At 40.9% G+C, this 21,179-nt stretch overlaps 1 protein-coding gene across 1 annotated transcript in view; it reads right to left on the bottom strand.

Moving 5' to 3' along the window:
* The window catches only part of vegfc (vascular endothelial growth factor c), an 88,527-nt gene extending 87,850 nt beyond the window's left edge, over window positions 1-677 (bottom strand). Inside the window, exon 1 of the mRNA XM_041785662.1 lies at window positions 381-677. Within this exon, the coding sequence (XP_041641596.1) occupies window positions 381-497 (117 nt within the window). The 5' untranslated portion in view covers window positions 498-677. The remainder of the gene's footprint in view (window positions 1-380) is intronic.
* Window positions 678-21,179: the final 20,502 nt, after the last annotated feature.

Genomic DNA, 21,179 nt, shown 5'->3' with positions numbered 1-21,179 from the left:
GCAGACTAAACATTTAGAGCTAATCTTTGGATTTGTGTGTGTATTATTGTTGGTTGTTGTTCCTGTAAAAAAAAATCCCTGTAACTGAGCAATCATCATTAACATATTGGTGTAAAAGTCCTTTCCTGTATCTCGTTTAGAAATCTAAAAACTAGATTTATTACCCAGCCCTAGTAAAATCTCATCCTCCTCGGCCAAAAGAAGGAATAAATATAAAATCACAGTCCCATCTCTTCTGCTCCATCACTGTAACTGATCTCAGTGTCACAGCCTGAATCTACACACAGTGTAGACACTTCACACCCTCATATCTGGTCCCGGTGGTCCCCCCACACAGCCTGAGCTCACATTCACCCAGGCTGCAGGTTCACTTCACTTACCGGCTCGTCCCTCTGCTCGTGCTCGTAGTAATCATAATAATCTGAGTGGCTGAGCTCGCTCGCGAGGTTAGAGTAGAGGAGATAAACCAATAGGAGAGATAATCCCAGGAGGTGCATGTTTAGAAAGTCCGAGAGAGTTTATGATCCGAGAAGCATCCAAATGTGAAAAAAGAAATCCTCCCTCTCCTTCTCCTGCCGAGGATCACACTCTTTCATCCGGACTCACACACACACTCTCACACACTCCTGCTGTGAATGAAAGCCCGGTCAGATGGAAACACACCAACCGGAGAGGGAGTCGGGACCGTCAAAGCGCTAAATGACAGGAAAACCAGACCACCTGCCTTCAAAATAAAAGCCCCATCTGACCACCAGTGAAAGATGGCTGGAACAAGGTGCACGAAGTTAACTGTGCTTTCTACCGCCCCCTATCGATGACTGGGATGTATTACATCAGAGAGAGAGAGAGAGAGAGAGAGCTCTTTAAATTCCGTATCCCCTTATTAATAGTTGAAAAAGAGAAGTATCTTCACCTGAATGTAGTTTCAGTGGTAACTTTATGACTATAGTTTTACTCTGTTAATAATGAGTAGGTCTTCTCTTCCACTTCACATTCACGTTTATATTTAATATTTGTTTTATCCCTTATATTCACTTCTTATCATCACAACTTTATTTTCACTCAGTAAATAAACATTCAAACATAAATTAATCTTCAGCAGGAAGTTAATGATTAACTTTCTTTAAATTAACAAAGGAATTCATGATATACAAACTGCAAATTAACCAGAAAAAATTAATTTACGTCAAATCAACCAGAGAATAAAGAAATAATTAACCTCAGATTAACCAGAGAATAAAAGAGTTATTTATCTCAGAATTAAACATTTATATACAGTGCTTAACAAATGTATCAGACCACCTGTCATATTTGTCTCAGAGACCATCCAGCATCATGAAGTTCTTTAATGCGGACTCTTTCATTTTCAGTCAGCTCTCCACGTTTTACCATTTTGAACAGGAATGAGGAATTTCAAACTGAATTCACCCAAATCTGAGCCGGCTCACTGGGCTTCTCTGAGAAGTCGGAAATGAATCAAGCATAACATTCAACCACTAAAACTCATTTTTCTGTTCAGGAATGCAAGTAAATAACTATAATTTGACATATTCATCAAGAAATAATATGCTTTACTATTTTTTCAGTTTTTTTTTTTTTTTTTTGTAAATCAGTAAATTTGAAAATTCATGGATCACAATAATATTTCTATTTTAGCATTAAAAATATCATCTGGGTTAAAGAGCTTCTACATATTGGTGTATTAACCATTGCAGAAACATAAAAAATGATTTTGGTAATTACCAATGCTGTTAATTTAGGGCAGCTGTGGCATAAACCTTACTTTGGTTAGGGTTAACCAGAGGATTAATGAGTAATTAACCTCGGATTAACTAGAGAATAAGTGAGTAATTAACCTCAGATTAACCAGATAATAAATGAGTAATTAACCTCAGATTAACCAGAGAATAAATGAGTAATTAACCTCAGATTAACCAGATAATAAATGAGTAATTAACCTCAGATTAACCAGAGAATAAATCATAGATATACCTCAGATTAACCAGATAATAAATGAGTAATTAACCTCAGATTAACCAGAGAATAAAAGAGTAATTAACCTCAGATTATCAGATTTCAGCAACAGTACCTGAAGCACTTTTTAAAGTGGATTTTTGGATCAGATGCAGTACCAGGAAACAGTCATGTGCCAGCTGGAGACATTTTTGCTCATCCACACTGAGAAAGGCTGATACTGATTTATCACACTTTTGTTTTCATACGTTTCCATTAGAAAAGCAAGGTTCAGAGAAAAGTGCAATAACTTGGATTTACATAGCAGTGAGGCTGATGTACCTTCTGGTCAGAGCCATGGAGTTCAGGACTCATGTAAGCCTTGCTGTTATGACACCATTTTTTACATAAAGTTTTGTTCAGTCTTGGGGGACATGATGTGTCATTGGCTGAGACACTCTCCATGCTGTTGGAAGGTGCAGTGATGAAGTTACACCCTACCATGAGCTCATACCTGCAGAGTCAAATTAAAGGGATGTCTGAAGATATGATCAGCCTTTCAGATTATTCTTATACAAACTTTATGTGAGTGCGGTAGAAAATCATCAGTTTCAGGAGAAGTTGATTTGATGTTAAGCTACAGATGCTAGGATTCTCTATAATGTTTGACATTCTCCACGAAGGTGAACGAGTATACTTAACGGGTTTCTGTGAGACGATTAGCTTGTGTTTCTCTCCCTGTGCCCCCACCCCCCCAACCCCAGCTCTCAGTTACATAAACAAGAAATCTCTGGCTCAACATTGACCCCTCTGTTGGGCAATTGACACACACAATCATGCACATACACACACACAGAGTTCAAACAGGAGTAAGAGCTCAGACCCCCCACAAACAGCAGGTCAAGGCTGCAGCCAAGCCCTCTTATGTGTGTGTACTCATGTGTGTTTGTGTGTGTTCCCTAATTGGAATGCGTTTGGTCGTGCAATCTCAGACGTCTGTGGAATTTGAGCTGATATGAAAATAATTGCTGGGCTCAGATGTTTGCAGCGAGTGTTGTGTTTTCACAGAGTCAGAAATGAAACAATCTGCTGCTGTTTCCTCTATTACAGGATGTTGTTCATGCGCTCTCTGTCGTTAACGCGGCTCAAGTTTACATTTTCAGCTGGTTTAACAGCGATGGAGCTGAATCCCTGATTAGCTCTTTAACATGAACTTCCTCAAACTGACCGATCTCAGAGCAGAGCAGTCGATTGGATTAATGTGTGCCAGTCATTAGACCTGCTTTGAACCAGAACCCCCCTCCACAATGCCTGCAGCCTGGTACCTTATTTATGACTCGTTGCAATTAGAGGTAAAGGATTTGTCAAGTGGTCGACAAAAATCAAAGAAAAAATTCATCTCTGAAGGATTTAAATGCTAATGATTGGTTGGTAATGCCATTGGTTGTGTTCTTCATGCATGGTATTGTTTCTGGAGTGAGCCATCTTGCATCCCTCCTATCTTTGCACAGAGTTGCATATGCAAATCAGCAACCATGGCATGGCATAATTTAAATAAAATAGCATAATCCTAGTGGACATGCAACAGCATCATGTCCTAAACGTCTTAACTCTGGGAGAATTTTATCCTTCACACACTCCATAAACGTGTTAGGCTGGCTGATTGAACATGAGTCTGGCTGTTACTGTAAATATATTTGCCTGTAGACAATGCATGTTGATGGAAGGCACCACTAGATATTCAGTAGAGGGTTGCCTGCAGCCTATGGTCACTTTTGGAAGGCTATCGTCTTGATGGGCAGGGATGTCCTGTGGAGGATTCACTGTCTGATCTGGAGTTTCTCGCCATGGCATGATGTCCTCAGCAAAGAAACTAGTATATGAAAAAATATTAAAGGATCAGAGAATTGTGGGTTTATTAGTTTGTCTTGATGTTTACACATCCTCCTCATCCAAATTACCTTGCCTACACATGCATCTCAGGACCACGTTGCATCAGTTTTTTGGAGCATGCACAGCCGACACACCCAACTGACCAAACTGGAGATGTATGGCAGCCATGATGCATCCACGTCAGTGTAGTTAACAACAAGAATATCACCAGCTACCCAGTTTCCATTATGAAATACACTATATTGCCAAAAGTATTCACTCACCCATCCAAATAATTGAAATGAGGTGTTCCAATCACTTCCATGGCCACAGGTGTATAAAATCAAGCACCTAGGCATGCAGACTGTTTCTAAAAACATTTGTAAAAGAATGGGTCTGTGCAACAAGTCCAGTGGTGAAATTTCCTCGTTCCTAAATATTCCACAGTCAACTGTCAGTGGTATTATAACAAAGTGGAAGTGATTAGGGATGACAGCAACACAGCCACCAAGTAGTAGGCCATGTAAAATGACGGAGCGGGGTCAGTGGATGCTGAGGTGCATAGTGCAGAGAGGTCGCCAACTTTCTGCAGAGTCAATTGCTACAGACCTCCAAACTTCATGTGGCCTTCAGATTAGCTCAAGAACAGTGGTAGAGAGCTTCATGGAATGGGTTTCCATGGCCGAGCTGCTGCATCCAAGCCATACATCACCAAGTGCAATGCAAAGCGTCGGATGCAGTGGTGTAAAGCACGCCGTCACTGGACTTTAGAGCAGTGGAGACGTGCTCTCTGGAGTTACCAATCACGCTTCTCCATCTGGCAATCTGATGGATGAGTCTGGGTTTGGCGGTTGCCAGGAGAACAGTACTTGTCTGACTGCATTGTGTCAAGTGTAAAGTTTGGTGGAGGGGGGATTATGGTGTGGGCTTGTTTTTCAGGAGCTGGGCTTGGCCCCTTAGTTCCAGTCAAAGGAACTCTGAATGCTTCAGCATAGCAAGAGATTTTGGACAATTCCATGTTCCCAACTTTGTGGGAACAGTTTGGGGATGGCCCCTTCCTGTTCCAACATGACTGTGCACCAGTGCACAAAGCAAGGTCCATAAAGACATGGATGAGAGAGTTTGGTGTGGATGAACTTGACTGGCCTGCACAGAGTCCTGACCTCAACCTGACAGAACACCTTTGGGATGAATTAGAACGGAGACTGAGAGCCAGGCCTTCTCGTCCAACATCAGTGTGTGACCTCACAAATGCACTTCTGAAAGAATGGTCAAAAATTCCCATAAACACACTCCTAAACCTTGTGGAAAGCCTTCCCAGAAGAGTTGAAGCTGTTATAGCTGCAAAGGGTGGACCGACATCATATTAAACCCTATGGATTAAGAATGGGATGTCACTTAAGTTCATATGCCAGTCAAGGCAGGTGAGCGAATACTTTTGGCAATACAGTGTATCTAAGTGATCAATGAGCAAAGTTCCCATCCATAAAAAAGTTTCAGGTTTCTCAGAAATGCATTCTCTAATAAATGTCCAAACTTAAACCAGCTTCTGAGTGAGATCCTCAGAAGTCAGAAACAGAGTGTTGCATTGTTGCACACAAACACAGTCCACTGGTTAGGTCATTGACCTGTTTCCTTGGGTCCAGTCTAATTAATGGTGTCTCGGTGTCAACCAGCTAACAAAAGAGGCTTATCTCTCGGCTAACATGCTTTCCCTCCAGCCACTGTGTGTTCAAGTGTGTGTGTTCAAGTGTGTGTGTTTTCTTTGGAATACAGCTAAAGAAAATGTACATTAGGTTTACAATGAGAAAATATATAAACATTTGAGTTGTTCTCTTTGAGTCCACATAAGGGTAATCTTCTCTACTTCCTGCTTTATTGTGTAATATTTATAGAGTGACTGCACATTTGCCCTCTTAACCGGACTTTTATTTTAGTGTTTATTTGGTCACTGGCTAGAGGGAAAAAACCTCTACAGGAAATGAGAGAGAGAGGAACGGTCACAGAAACAACAGCAGGTCAGACATTTGTGGGTTTTTTTGTTTTATGAGTCAAACAGGAAGTGACAGATGACTTCTGAAGGGCAAATGAAACAACCAATAATTCCAGTTCAACACTCGAAATCATCTCCAGACCTTTTATCTGCTTCATTTGTCTTACATTTATGAGGGGACTGACGAGGGTTACAGCTTAGGGTGGGCCCATGTACTTTTGGCTGGGTCTATTGATATCAAAGCTTTAAACCTTTTACTCTTCTTATAGACCAATATAAATTGTGGAACAATTTCAGAAAAATGTCCTTCAAGACTTTGAATAGCCCACCATCTACACTCCGCAATATCAGCAAAAGATTCAGACAATTTGGAGAAATGCCTCTGAACAAGCGACAAGGCTGAAGGTCAGTATTGGCCGCTGGTGATTTTTGGGCCCTCAGGTATCACTGCATTAAAAACAGGCATGAGTCTGTACTGGAAATCCCTTCATGGGCTCAGGAACACTTCCAGATCATTGTCTGTCAACACAAATGACAGTTTAAGCTAGATCATGCAAAGAAGAAGCCATCGTCTCTGGGCCGAAGCTCCTTTAAAATGGATTGATGCAAAATGGAAAACTGTTCTGTGGTCAGATGAATTAAAATATGAAATTATTTTTGGGAACCACATATGCTGTGCCCTGCAGACTAAAGAGGAGAGGGACCACCCAGATTATTATCAGCGTACACTTCTAAAGCCTGCATCTCTGATGGTATGGGGTTGCATTAGTGCCTGTGGCGTGGGCAGCAGTGTTAATTTCGTTGACTAAAACTATGACTAAAACTATTCGTTGACAGCCTTTTTCCATGACAAAAACTAGACTAAGATTAACAAAAATGGATCTGTAATGACTAAAACTAGACTAAAATGTAATTTAGTTTTGGTCAGACATTCAAAATCTGTGATATTTCTCCACTGTTGGTAAATCCGTCAAAATGCAATGCATCTGTATCTATTCTGCCTCTCAGCTGTAGAAAGCAGGGACCCCAGGTTTATCAGAATGAAGAGAACACATTACCATGATTTGGTACCAGATTTAGACAAGAAAATAAATGCTTGGACTAAAAGTAAAGACTAAAATGTGAGGACTTTTATGGACTGAAACTAGACTAAAATGTTTTGAGTTTTCATCAACTAAAACTAGACTAAAACTAAAAAGGGTAGAAATGACTAAAATGGGACTAAAACTAAAATGCATTTCATTTAAAGACTAAAACTAAAATTAAAAATAGCTGCAAAAATTAACAATGGTGGGCAGCTTACACATCTGGAAAGGAACTATCAATGCTGAAAAGAAGAGAGAGGTTTTAGAGCAACATGTGCTCCCATCCAGACGAGGGATGGGAAGGAAAGGCCGTGACTGTTTCAGCAAGATAATGCTAAACCACAGCCATCACAACAGCATGGCTTCACAGGAGCAGAGTCCAGGTTCTGGACCTGTAGAAAACATTTGGAGCATCAGAAAAGGAAAAAGTTCAGCAAGGAAGACCCAGGACTGTTAAGCAGCGAGAATCTCACATCAGAATGAATGGGACAACACCCCTCTCCAGCAACTGGTCTCCTCACTTCCCAGACTGTTGTTTAAAAAGAAGGGACGCTATAACCTGACACACCAGATGGATATGTTTCACACATCCATCTGGTAAACCTCCCATGGACAGTGTTTGGGAAAAGGGCAGAACCTTTGGAAAAAAAAAAGTCAGAGGGTGATTGGATGAACATTCTGTCACATCTTTATGGGCCAATCAGAGCAATTAAACACGTGACTACTGCATAATGCAAACCATGGCGAATGTAGACATGTCAGTACACGACTTTTGTTGTTTTTGAAAAGAAAACAACTCACTGCTGTTTTGTTTTTTTTTTTTAACAAAGACATGTCTTCAAGTTCTGATAAAACTGCCACTATGGCTAACCTTGCTAAGCAGATGGATACGCCCATTTCCTTGTTTTTCACTGGTGAATCCATCTTGTTAAGCTCCCATTTGAACTGTTTGGGCCCGGTTAGAAAGTGACAGGACCAATCAGCAACGAGGGGCAGTAGTTTCAGGTATGGTAGAGTCGTGACGTAAACAAGCAGCAACAAGAGGCCGGTACAATCATGGCGGAAGAGATTAGAGTGGATGCTGCTAAAGCACCAGTTTTATCAGAAATTGATAACAATTCTTCATTAAAAGAAGAACAAAGAACAGCAGTGCGTTGTTTTCTTTTCAAAAACGACAAGTCGAGTACTTACATGTCTACAGTGGCCATGTTTCACGTTATTCCTCAGTAGCTGCGCACGCGCAGCTTGATAGCAGCTACGTCACGTGTTTTGTTGCTCTTATTGGAAGACAGACCGACAGAACATTCATCCAATCACCCTCCGAGTTTTTTCAAAGCCTCTGCCTTTTCTCAAACATTTCTCATTGAAGCTTTCACAGATGGATGTGTGAAACAAATCCATCTGGCATATCAGGTTACACTTTAGCAGCATCCACGCTAATCTCTTCCTCCATAACTGCACTGGCCTCTTGTTGCTGCTTGCTAACATCACAACTCTGCTGCGCCCGAAAGTACTGCCTCTCTGATTGGTCTGTCACTTTCTAACTGGGCCCAAGCGGTTCACACAGGGGCTTTGCAAGATGGATTCACCAGTGAGAAACACAGAAATGGGTGTATCCATCTGCTTTGCAAAGTTGGGGATGCTACACAATGGTGAACATGGTCCCTGTCCCAACTTTTCTGTGATGTGTTGCTGCCACCAAATTCAAAATGAGCTAATATTTTTCATGAAATGGTAAAATGTCTCAGTTTCAACATCTGATATGTTGTTTCTGTTCTACTGGGAATAAAATGTGGGTTTGTGAGATTTGACAATCATTGCAGTCTGTTTTTATTTACATTGACATAGTGCTCCAACTTTTTTGAAACTAAGGTTGTAATTTACTTCACATCTCCTCAGTATTTACCACTTGAAGTAAACATTAAATGAAAAACATTTTACTTCAACTTGAGTCAATTTATAAGCCAGGAATTTAACTAAATTTGACTTTTCCTTGTATTTTCCAATTCTGTATTTTATCTTTACTTTCATTGTATTTTAGGACACGGTGGCCTGGGATGGTGTCAGACTCCTGGCCTGAGTTATTTCCCCCATCTGCCCCCGGCCTGGTTTATCAAACAACACAAGAAATTTTACACGACTGCTCCATCTGAGAGGTTCAAACTTAAGATTTAACCTGAAATGTCTGAACAGCTCTAACACCTTTAAACAGCTGTTTTTAGTGATAAAGCTTTTTCTATAGATGTGAATGTTCCTTTTACTGTTGTGATAGTAAACAGACGACTAAAGCCGCGTCTGTCAGAGGCCACAGGATGCTGCTCATAAAGGCAGCAGGTGTTAGTTGTTTTTAATCTGCATTGTCTTGGACACAGATACACAGTGGACTCACACGGAGCAGGTGTTGTTTGTCCACTATTTTTCTTTTTAACAGTCCCAGTGCCACTCTTTGTGTTGTACACGACGAAACCCCGTCAACAGCACAGCATACAACACAAATACACATCACTTTACTGCTCCTCCTCTGTGACTACTCCACATGTCAGAGAGCATTCCTCAAATTCCTGAATTTTCCCAAGTTTTTGTTGTGTCATTTCCACATTTCCTCTCTGGAGTGATGAGTTTGTCTGTTTATCAGCTTTAAAAGGAAAAAACACTCCAAAATGCCAGAATGTTCCTGTGAAGAGCAACATGTTGGTCTCACTACTTATGGAAACCTGAGTAAATACAAACATCAGTTTTTAAAGGATGATTTCATTTATTCAGGGGAAAAAACATCCAAACCTACCTGGCCCTGTGAGAAAGTAATCACCCCCTAAACCTAATGCAGCGTTTTTCAACCTTTTCATCCCGCAACCCCCAAAATAAAGGTGCCAGAGATCTGGGACCCCCACTGTACCTGAAGATGGTTGAACACAGCCATGCACAATCAAGAACAGTCATGTGGAGACAAGGCTGTCCATTAGGGGGGAACAATGGGAGAGCTTTCTGGGGCCCAGACAAACTGGGAGCCAGCAATAACATGGTCCATTGTAAAGTTAAACTGTGGTATTTAATATTTAACCTGAATAATAACCACTCTTATCAAAGACAAAAATTTAATTCATTTGTGTAATAGGTTGCATCTTTTAAAATGTAAATCCTTATAGGAAACAGAATTAGAATACATTTAAATAGCTAAAATGGGTTAATAATGGCAAAAATTGGTGGAAAAGGTGGTGGAATTGGATTTTAAAAGTAGCAGAAATTGGTTAGAAATGCCAAAAATTAGTTAAAAGTGACAAAATAACCCCAAAAATGGCAAAAAAAAGGGTTAAAGAGGCAAATATGTGCACATTAATTGGTAAAAGGGGATTCAAAAGTGGCAAAAATAGTTGGAATTTTGGAGAAATAGGACGAAAATTGATATAAACTGGCAAAAAGGGTTAGCTGAGGCAGAAAAAGTCAGACAATAGTAAAAGAGGACTTATCAAATTGTGAAATGTGGCTTAAAAAGTGGTAAAAGGGGTTAATAGCAGCAATAATGCATTAGCAGAGCCAACAATAAGCAAGATTTGGTTTAGAAGTGGCAAAAACATGCAGAAACAAAGTGGTGGAAATGGTTTAAAATTGACAAAAAATGGGTTTTAAGTTGCAAAAATGTGTTGAAATAGATAAAATTGGTGGGAAAAGTGATGAAAATGGGGTAAAATTTGGCAAAATTGGTGTAAGTGGCAACAGTGTTATTTTAAAAAATTATTCTTTGTTGTTTTTAGGTATCTGGAGACCCCCTCTCAGTGTCTCGCGACCCCCAAATGGGATCCCAACCCCAATGCTGAGAACCCCTGACCTAATGGCTGGTTGTTCCATCCTTGGAGGCAACAACTGCAAGCATTCGTGATAACTGGCAGTGAGTCTTTCACACCACTGTGGAGGAATTCTGCCCGACTCGTCTTTGCAGAAATGATCTAATTCAGCCACACTGGAAGGCTTTCCAGCTTCAAAGGCCTAGATTTATGTCCAGACTTCGACCAGGCCACTCCAAAACGTTCATTTTGTTTTTCTAAGAGGTGGACTTGCTGGTGTGTTTTGGGTCGTTGTCCTACTGCATAACCCAAGTGTGCTCAGGCTTGAGGTCATGAACTGATGGCTGGACATTCCCCTTCAGGATTTTATGGTAGAGAGCAGAATTCATGGTTCCATCAGTTCTTCTAGGTCCTGAAGCAGCAAAGCAGCCCCAGACCATCACACTACCACCACCATGTTTGACTGATTTATGAAATGCTGTTAGTTTTACTCCACACGGAACAGGACACATGCCTTCCAAATTTTTTTTCCTGTCAGTCCACAGGATATTTCCCCAAAGGTCTTGGGGATCATCAGAAGGTTTTTAGTCAAATATGAGGCCAGCCTTTGTGGGGGTTTTTTGGCCAGCAGTGGTTTTGGCCTTGGAACTCTCCCATGATGCCAATGTTGCCCAGTCTCCTTCTGATTGTTGAATCATGAACTCTGACCTTAACTGAGTCAGTGAGACCTGCAGGTCATTTGATCTGGTTCTGGGTTCTTCTGTGACCTCCTGGATGAGTCGTCGATGCACTCTAGGAGTCATTTTAGTTGGCAAGCCACTCCTGGGAAGGTTCATCACTGTTATTAGTTTTCTCCATTTGTAGCTAATGGCCCTCAAATAAGTGCCAGCATCCCAAAGCCTTACAAATGTTTTTTTTAAAGCTTTCCAGACTGATCAACGTCAATGACTCTTTCATCTGTTCTTGAATTTCTTTAGATGGCGCCATGATGTGTTGGAGATCTTTTAGCCTACTTAACTTTGTCGGACAGGTTCTGTTTAAGGGGTTTCTGGATTCAGCAGGTCTGGCAGTAATCTGGCCTGGGTGTGGGTAGTGAAAATGAACTCAGCTTCCAAAAAAAATGTGGTTAATCACAGTGAATTCATGATTTAACAAGGGGAGCATGGATGTTTTCACGTAGGGCGAGGTAGGTATGTAAATGAAATCATCATTTAAAAACTGCATTTTGAAATTTATTGGCAATGAAGCGGATAGTAACTAACTTTCACAAGTTCTGTATATCCTATTGTGTTACCAAAAGGGTTAGTTTGAACACATTGATTTATTGTGATTGAATCGGCTGGCAGCCCGCAGTAACTCTCCAAACTTCCCTGGTTGATGAAGCAGAGACCCAGAATGAGAACTCTGTTTGACCCAGAAAGACTAAAGACCAGGGGTTTACCCACATTTAAGAAACACTGTGAGTGTATGTGTCCCGTGCTCCTCATTAGACAAACAGGGATTACTGTTTGGCTTTGCATTGTTTTGATTGGCCTGAGCCTCAGAGGTCAGAGGTCGATCTGAGGATTTCAGGACTGGCTCAGTGTTTGTTGATCACTTATCACTATGACAACAAGCACTAGTGTGACCAGAAGTTTCCAGAGTCAGATACTCGCATATCTACAGATGACTGACATGATTTATTTCATGGATTAAACCGAGCAGCAACCTTGAAATACCAACCAAGCTGATGCAGTTCCCGGAGTGTCCACCCGAGGCTGGCTGCAAAAGTGAGTCAATCCCCATACAGCCCCATAATAAAACATCCAGCATGTGTTAGTCTGCATAAATGCAAGCCTTTTTTGGTCAAATATTTATGTGGTGTCAGTTTTAGAACGACTCATTGTTTTGACTGTTATGAGGGCCATTTTCACATTCATAATTTATTGAACTGAGAAAAAGTGGCGATGTGGAGCTCCAGACTCAGGGGGGAATTTATTACAGACTGTTCCTCAGTTATCCCTTTTTATCCTCCTGCTGGACTGTGCTGTTGCCAGTTAACACGCTGATATCTGTGTGTGTTTGTGACTTTTTACCACCGACAGAGTGTGTGTTTCTCAGCTGGAAGGGGAGCTAGCAGTGTTAGCATGCCATCTTTGGAGTCAGCTGCCGGTCTTCCCTTTGAGATGAAGACAGCAGGGACCGCGCACGGGAGGAGCTTCAGCCGCAGGTGCTGAGTCTTTGTGCAGAGGGCGTCATCTCTTCTCCTTGTGGACTTGGCTGTTGATCGCTGCTGTGATGCTTCAGGCTGAGGAATATGAGAGGCATCTATGCAGGGGGTAAAGCTGTTTTGTTCTCTAAAAGGTGAAGAGAAGAGTGCACTCAGGTTAACCCTCTGAGAGTATCATATATGCATGAAGAGACACATTTTTCAAAGTTAAATAACTTTACACTCAGAAATCGTAGTCACTTGTTTTTCCTCTGAAAGCCCTCTGCTGTAATGTTCTAATGATGTTTTGCTTTGCATGCTTTGCTGCACAGTGCATGTGCACCAGAGAACAGAGCCTGAATGACCCATAATGGAGAAAAAGACACAGAGAGGCTGTGATGTTGCCCTCAGAGTCCCCGCAGAAAGAAATTTGAATTATAACTCAAATTCCCAAAAGCAGAACTTTTTGTGAAAAATGTGAATGTTTTGAAGACTTTTTGTCACAGAATGATTTTTTTATCATTTAGTCCCAAAGAGATGGGAGAACAAGTTTGTGCGAAAACCCTCCTAAAACTTTAAGGTTTTCATTAGCATTCAATTTTTTATTTTGTGTTCATAGTCCCCTAACTTTTTTAATTCCAGTGACATAACTGCAGCACACACACTCTTAGAGCCCAGGTTACTCTGAATAAAAGGATGTTTACATCCTGACTGTGCACCACAGGGTTGATGTTTTACAAGCTTTATAAGACAAAAAGTCCAGTAGAGATAAATGGTTAAAAAAAAGCTTAGGGCAAAAACTACGGAGCCCCAGACATGACATGGTAAAAAAATAAAAAATTTAATTATGGACAAAAAATAGCTATAACGTGTGCACAAAATATTAATTCATAGCCACAAAACACTAAATTTTGGCCAAAAAATTCTAATTCATGGAAACAAAATACTAATTTGTGGCCACGAAACACTAAATTGTGGCTACAAAATACTAATTCATGGCCACAAAATACCAATTCGTGGCCACAAAATACTAATTCATGGAAACAAAACACCAACTTGTGGCCACGAAATACTCAGTTGAGGCCACAAAATACTTATTCATGGCCACAAAATACCAATTTGTGGCCACGAATAAGGAAAACGTGTGCACGAAATACTAATTTGTGGCCATGAAGTAGGTATAATGTGTGCATGAAATACTTATTAATAATATTAATATCATTCCTGGACATCCGGGTAAGCAAATCGAGCACACCTTCTCTAAGGTCTAAGGTGGAGGCAGTAGAGGGGCTAAAGCTACACGATGGACAGGGATAGTATGATTGAATATTATTTTAGGCTGGGAATGAGCTACAAAGACATTCTAAAAAGCCTGGCATTGCAAGGAACCATTATTACCCAGAGACATTTAAACAGAATATTGAGAGCCAGGTTGTTTTACTGTCGGAGGTACGACTTGGACGCTGGGATAGGAAGGTGTGCTCGATTTGGTTACCCAGCTGTCCAGGAATGATATCAATATTATTAATTAGCATTGTGTGCGCACATTATACTTATTTCGTGGCCACAAATTAGTATTTTGTGGCCATGAATTAGTATTCCGTGTGCACATTATAGCTATATTGTGGCCACAATTTAATTTTTTTTTTTTTTTTTTTTTACCATTTCATGTCTTGGGCTCCGTATAAAACAGACTAAAAAGTATAAAAATACTTTGATGTTTCTTTTTTATTGGCTGTTTTGGTAACTTTATATCCCCTTCATTTTGTTTTGGTGTCTTGTGTGAAGCTCTATGAATTGCCTTGTTGCTGAATGTGCTATACAAATAAACTTGCCTTGGCCTACCTACAAGTATGTGATGCAATATTGCCCTGGCCTACTTTTCAATTCCAGAGAAATCTCTAAATATTTGCCAGACTTGTGTGTGCATGTCTGTGCACTGAACCAGGCATTCCCACAGTGGGAATTTTATTTTACCGGAACTGAACAACAATGGGCAGGCTGGTGAGAGGCCGTTTGTCACTGGGAGTGTTTCAAAGGCTTTAATAGAAGTCTGAATGCTTCAGGTGGAGGAAACAGAGAATCCATGCACCCAAATAACACTTTAAGACCTTTGTGATACAAAAAGGTTTGGAGGACTCACCCGACACACCAGATAGACTGTTTCATACTTGCATTGCATGGATTTATTTCACATTCATCTGGGAAAGCTCCCATAGGAAGGGTTTGGAGATAAATTCTAGATGAATATCTGTCACATTTAGACAGAAAAACAAGGCAAAGTGAGGTTGTAGACATGTAAAGCTCTGGAAGTAACCTGAACTCTGGAGCAAACTGCTGTCAAAGTTTTCCAGCGATGGAGACTGATTGTGGAAAAACTTGTGCCGAGGTTGGTCAGGGGGAAGCTCAAAAACATCTCTGCCAAGAGCTTTGAGTGTAGTTCTTTGGTTTTGTTTTAATAAAGAAATGATAAAACTGCCCCTATACTACAGCTACATCCAAGCTAACTGCTACTCTAGCTTACAGTACAACTGAACCTCAAATGTAACCATCACAAACTCATGCCAAAGTCAGGCAGGAGAGTAGCAAAAAAATCTTTTCCATATTGAAAAAGCTTTTAGTGCTGTTCCTTGCGTTTCATTTAATAAGATATGTGGTGGGCTGCACAGCAGTGCAGGCTTCCTGGTCAGGGCCTTCCTGTGCAGAGTGTAATTGTTCTCCCTGTGCATGCCTGGGTTCTCTTCAGGTACTACTACATTTATGATTTTTTTTCCCCAAATCATAAAAACAAGGTAATTAGGCTAAATAATTACTGATCTACATGCCATGATATTTTATAGCGTGTGGTAAACAGAATAAACATACCCTCCTCTTAGGTCATTTTCGCACCTGATAGTCCGGGGGACTGGGTCCGTTTTGGAATGGAAATTGCAATATTGTTGCACTTTCCTTTGGTGTGGTTCTCATTCACACTGCTCTTGGCCAAACGGACCAAACTGTCTGAACACCTACAACCTCTGCCCGCCATGAACAAACGGCGACTAAGAAGAACAGAAGGCGTAGAAGAAGACAAAACTCCTTCTACCGGTCTTTTCTTCCACATAAACAACAAAAAGCCACCGAATTTACACCGTCTTGGGGTTTCTGCTCTTGCATCGGGGCAGCACGAGCAGGCAGCAAGGTGGTGAGCTGTCCAGGATGTCGTTCTTTACATGAGATGAATAAATCAGCACCGAGTACGACATGTTGCTATGGCTACACAGACGCCAAGCGAGATACCAACATGTGTTTGAGTGTATTAAATCACATATAAATCCGTATAGCATTATGCTTTATGCCACTTCATGCCTTTGCTTCACAAGTTGGTCCGCTTTGCTTTCACACCTCAAACGAACCGCACCAGGGTTCGTTGGGAAGCGGACCGAGACCCCCTGTTTTCTAGCGGACCAGAGTCCGCTTGTTTGGTCCGCACCAGAGTTCGTTTAAGCTTTCACACCACTCCAAACAAACCGGACTATCCGGAAAAACAGACCAGATTTCATTTAAAGCGGATCAAACAGCTCTGGTGTGAATGCGCCCTTAAAGCACAGTCACAGCTCCTCACATTGTGTCTGAATGTGCTCTATGTTTATAATTTTGGTGAAAAGTGAATTTAACATTTTACTTTACTTGTCATTAGCCAAAGCCACTGAACAAGCATTCATTGTCCATGAGTAACAGAGCTGAGAAGACCACTACCCCGAAGCAGACTGTCAATACGTCCCATGGTAAGAATGTCAGGTAGGGTCTCCATAGATCTCTCTAAGGCCTTTGACACTGTGGCTCACTGGATTTTATTGGACTGTCTAAAAACTCTCAGTGGCAAAACCCAGGCCGTTCAATTAGAGGTACTACAAATCCACAAAGAGGTACCTCAAGGTTCAGTTTTGGGACCACTCTTGTTCACTATACAGTTGCAAGAAAAAGTACGTGAATTCTTTGGGATTTCTTGGATTTCTGCATAAATTGGTCATAAAATGTGTTCTGATCTTCATCTAAGTCACAACAATAGATAAACACAGTCTGCTTAAACTAATACTGCACAAAAAATGATATGTTTTCATGTTTTTATTGAACAAAACATGTAAACATTCACAGTGCAGGGTGGAAAAAGTATGTGAACCCCCAGGCTAATGACTTCTCCAAGAGCTATTTGGAGCCAAGAGTCAGCCAACCTGGAGTCCAATCAATGTGATGATATTGGATGTGTTGGTTAAAGCTGCCCTGCCCTATAAAAAACACACACCAGTTTTGAATTTGCTGTCCTCAAGAAGCATTGCCTGATGTGAACCATGCCTGGCACAAAAGAGCTCTCAGAAGACCTACGATCAAGAATTGTTGACTTGCATGAAGCTGGAAAGGGTTACAAAAGTATCTCTAAAAGTCTTGATGTTCATGTGTCCACGATAAGACAGACAGTCTACAAATGGAGAAGGTTCAGCACAGTTGCTTCTCTCCCTAGGCGTGGTTGTCCTGCAAAGATGACTGCAAGAGCACAGCGCAGAATGCTCAATGAGGTGAAGAAGAATCCTAGAGAGTCAGCTAAAGACTTACAGAAATCTCTGGCACATACCAACATTTGTGGTGACTAATCTACAATGGGTAAAAAATTAAACAAGAATGGAGTTCATGGGAGGACACCACAAAGGAAGCCACTGCTGTCCAAAAAAAAAAAACTATGAAGTTTGCAAAAGAACACCTGGATGTTCCACAGCACTACTGGCAAAATATTCTGTCTATAGATGAAACCAAAATGGAGTTGTTTGGAAGGAACACACAACGCTATGTGTGGAGAAAAAAAGGCACAGCACACCAACATCAAAACCTCATCCCAACTGTGAAATATGGTGGAGGGGCCATCATGGTTTGGGGCTGCTTTGCTTCCTCAGGGCCTGGACGGATCGCTGTCATTGACGGAAAAATGAATTCCCAAGTTTATCAAGACATTCTGCAGGAAAACTTTAGTCCATCTGTCCGCCAACTGAAGCTCAACAGAGAATGGGTGATGCAACAGGACAACGACACCAGGCATAGAAGTAAATCAACAACAGAATGGCTTCAACAGAAGAAAATGGAGTGGCCCAGTCAGAGTCCTGATCTCAACCCAATTGAGATGCTGTGACTTCAAGAGAGCGATGCACACCAGACATCCCAAGAATATTGCTGAACTGAAACAGTTTTGTAAAGAGGAATGGTCCAAAATTCCTCCTGACCGTTGTGCAGGTCTGATCTGCAACTACAGGAAACGTTTGGTTGAGGTTATTGCTGCCAAAGGAGGGTCAACCAGTCATTAGCCTAGGGGTTCACATACTTTTTTCCACCCCACACTGTGAATGTTTACATGTTTTGTTCAATAAAAACATGAAAACATATTTTTTTGTGTGGTATTAGTTTAAGCAGACTGTGTTTGTCTATTGTTGTGACTTAGATGAAGATCAGAATACATTTAAGACAAACTTATGCAGAAATTCAAGAAATCCTAAAGAATTCACATACTTTTTCTTGCAACTGTATATATCCGTTGTCTTGGATGGAATATTCAAAATGCTAATTTTTCTCTTTCACGCTGATGATACTGTTGTTTACTGCTGTGCACCTACACCTGCACAAGCTTTTGTAAATATTCAGCATGCTTTTGATCTAGTCCAAGATCAGCTTTGCCAGCTGCAGCTCGTTCTACACGTAGATGAAACTAAACTCAAGTTCTTAACATCTTCAAGAACAGCTAAAAGCACACTATCTGAGAAAGTTGTTACCAAAGACAGTCAAGAAATTGAGCTGGTTTTTACTCAATGAAATGCTGCCAAAAAACTTGAGGTTTTTCTTGTTTTTTACTGATGAAATAAGTCCTGTTTCTTATTTCATGTCAAAAAGAGACTGGTAAGGTCTACTTTTTTTTTAACCTGTCCTCGATTATGATGATGTTTTGTACATGAATGGCTCGCTCAGAGTCTTCATATGTTGGACAGTGTGTATCATGGAGCTCTGAGGTTTATCACAACCTGCAGATTTCTTACTCACCACTGTACTTTATATTCTAAAGTCAGATGGACTTCTTTGAGTACACCTCGTCTTGGATATTGGTACGTCTTCATTTATAAAGCCATTCTAGGTAAATCTCTGGGTTGCATTTGCTTGACAGTGCAGTTTGTTGCTCCCAAAGTCCAAACTGAGCTGGGAAAGGAGGCTTTTAGATGTTCCAACCCGTTTTAACAATCTGCAGTCCGATTTTAAACTGCAAAACTTGGTGACTCGTGAATCCAGACTCTCCGAATGCCAATGTTTAACTGATGATTTATTATTGTTGTTAATGTCTTTTGTGTGCTGTATGATTTTGAGTGTATTTGTGTGTTGCTGCCATTCTTGGTCGGCTCTCCCTTGAAAGGGAGAGCTCTGATCTCAATGGGTCTAACCTGGCTAAATAAAAGGTAAAATAGTTCGCTTCCAGAGCGCTTACAATGATTTTACTCTGAATGTGTCCAGGACAGATGTTTTGCTGCCATCAAATTCAAAACAAGCTAATACTTTTCATGAATTGGTAAAATGTCTCATTTTTAACATTAGATGTTTTTTCAATATTTTATTGTGAATAAAATATGGGTTTATGAGATTTGGCTATCATTGCATCCTGTTATATTTTACATTTTACACTGCGTTCCAACTTTTTTGGAACTGGGGTTGTATTTTTATGGGAAATAGGACAAATACACTGAATTTTTGCAGTGCAATATGCACATTTTCAGGCTTGTTTACAAAATTTATTATAATGGCTACACTTATGTTATAGATGTTGTAGCCCTGAAATAAGAGAGCTCATCAAAATTTCAAACAGAAATTCATCCAAAAAACTTAGGCTGATCCAAAACCGGTGGTACAACTAAAACCCTGGGTCCGATTCGACCTGAAAACACACGGATTCAGTGCAGCCCTGGGGAGTTGATGGAAATTTCAGAGTCAGTCCCTCACAGTGAAATAAAAATCCAGGCTTCCATGAATAGATGTCACCAAGAGAAACTGTAAAGGTCTCATTTTTCATGTCAGATTACAGCCTGTTTAAAAATGTGATTAATGTATGTGAATTTTTAGACCAGTCCCTCTCTAACTGAAGTAAAGCAGAACTCTACCTGACCCATTTTTAGCTAAATCAACCCTTTATGAAAACAACAGATGGAAGAGTTATTCTTATAAACTGACCTCCAACAGAAACATTCCTGTTTCTGAGACAATATCAGAATGACCTCGAACAGCGACATCCATTTATTTTATTTTTGTACATTTTTGCGCTGACGGCCAGCCTGTAAACCCAGAGGAGAACAGGTGCGATGACCCGAACAGCCGTCACGCTGCACCATCAGTGACTCCACGCTGTTAAAATGTGAAAAATGTTCCTCTGACTCATGACTCACCAGCGTAAATGAGCCGGATTGTTTTCTGTGCCACAAAACAAAAGTTTTCAAGGTTTTCTCTGAGTGTGCACAGTCTGAGCCATGATGTCTGTTTTCCATTGGCTCCTCTGGAACAATGGGAGTCAGAGTCAGACGCTGCACTCATACAATGTTATCAAAGGAAACGTCAAAGGATGCAGAGGCTGGTTCAATGAGACGGACCGCTAGACCACGTCCCAAACACTTCAACCGGCTCTCAAGTATGTTTCTGACCAACTCAGAACAATGGAGCATTGCTCGGCTCCTTTGGCCACAAAATAGGAATCCTGCAGAGGATCACTTTCTATTATTATCAGCGTTTAGAAAGAAATGCTCTCTGGGGCAACATTATCTTCAAAAGCAGCTCTGATTAGCTCAAAGTGGACCTCTTTCATCATAGTGAGAAGGGCTGTTTGATGTGGGGAAGGCTTTGACCTGAAACCAAAGTTTCAAACACTCACCCACTTCCAAAGCCAAAAGCCAAAGTCCAGCATTTAGGTATGAATAAATTCCTCCACTTGGAAAATAATTTTGTTAGTTGACATGTTCAAGAGAGCAAGGATGGGAAGGGTCAGCTGCTGGATACGAGAGTGGCCGCCTGGTTCTACAAGTACCTGAGACACTTTCCCAGGCCTGATCTATACGTTGGGGGCAGCCTTGTGTGTCATGAAGGGTTCAGCTGGGAGGATACCGGGAGAGATGGGGCATTGGCCTGGCGCAGAGGTGGGGGTCTAATGTCAGCATTCACTGTACGACTTAAACATTTATGACACAAGACCAAAACTCAAGATTTTTGTGCTCATACTGTGGTCTGATAACCTCACAAAGCAGATGGATTCACCT

This window comes from Cheilinus undulatus, linkage group 4 (genome assembly GCF_018320785.1).
Source record: "Cheilinus undulatus linkage group 4, ASM1832078v1, whole genome shotgun sequence".
In the NCBI taxonomy this organism is placed as follows: Eukaryota; Metazoa; Chordata; class Actinopteri; order Labriformes; family Labridae; genus Cheilinus; species Cheilinus undulatus.
Note: the sequence above shows the minus strand (reverse complement) of the source record. Positions and strands in the feature narration are given on the sequence as shown.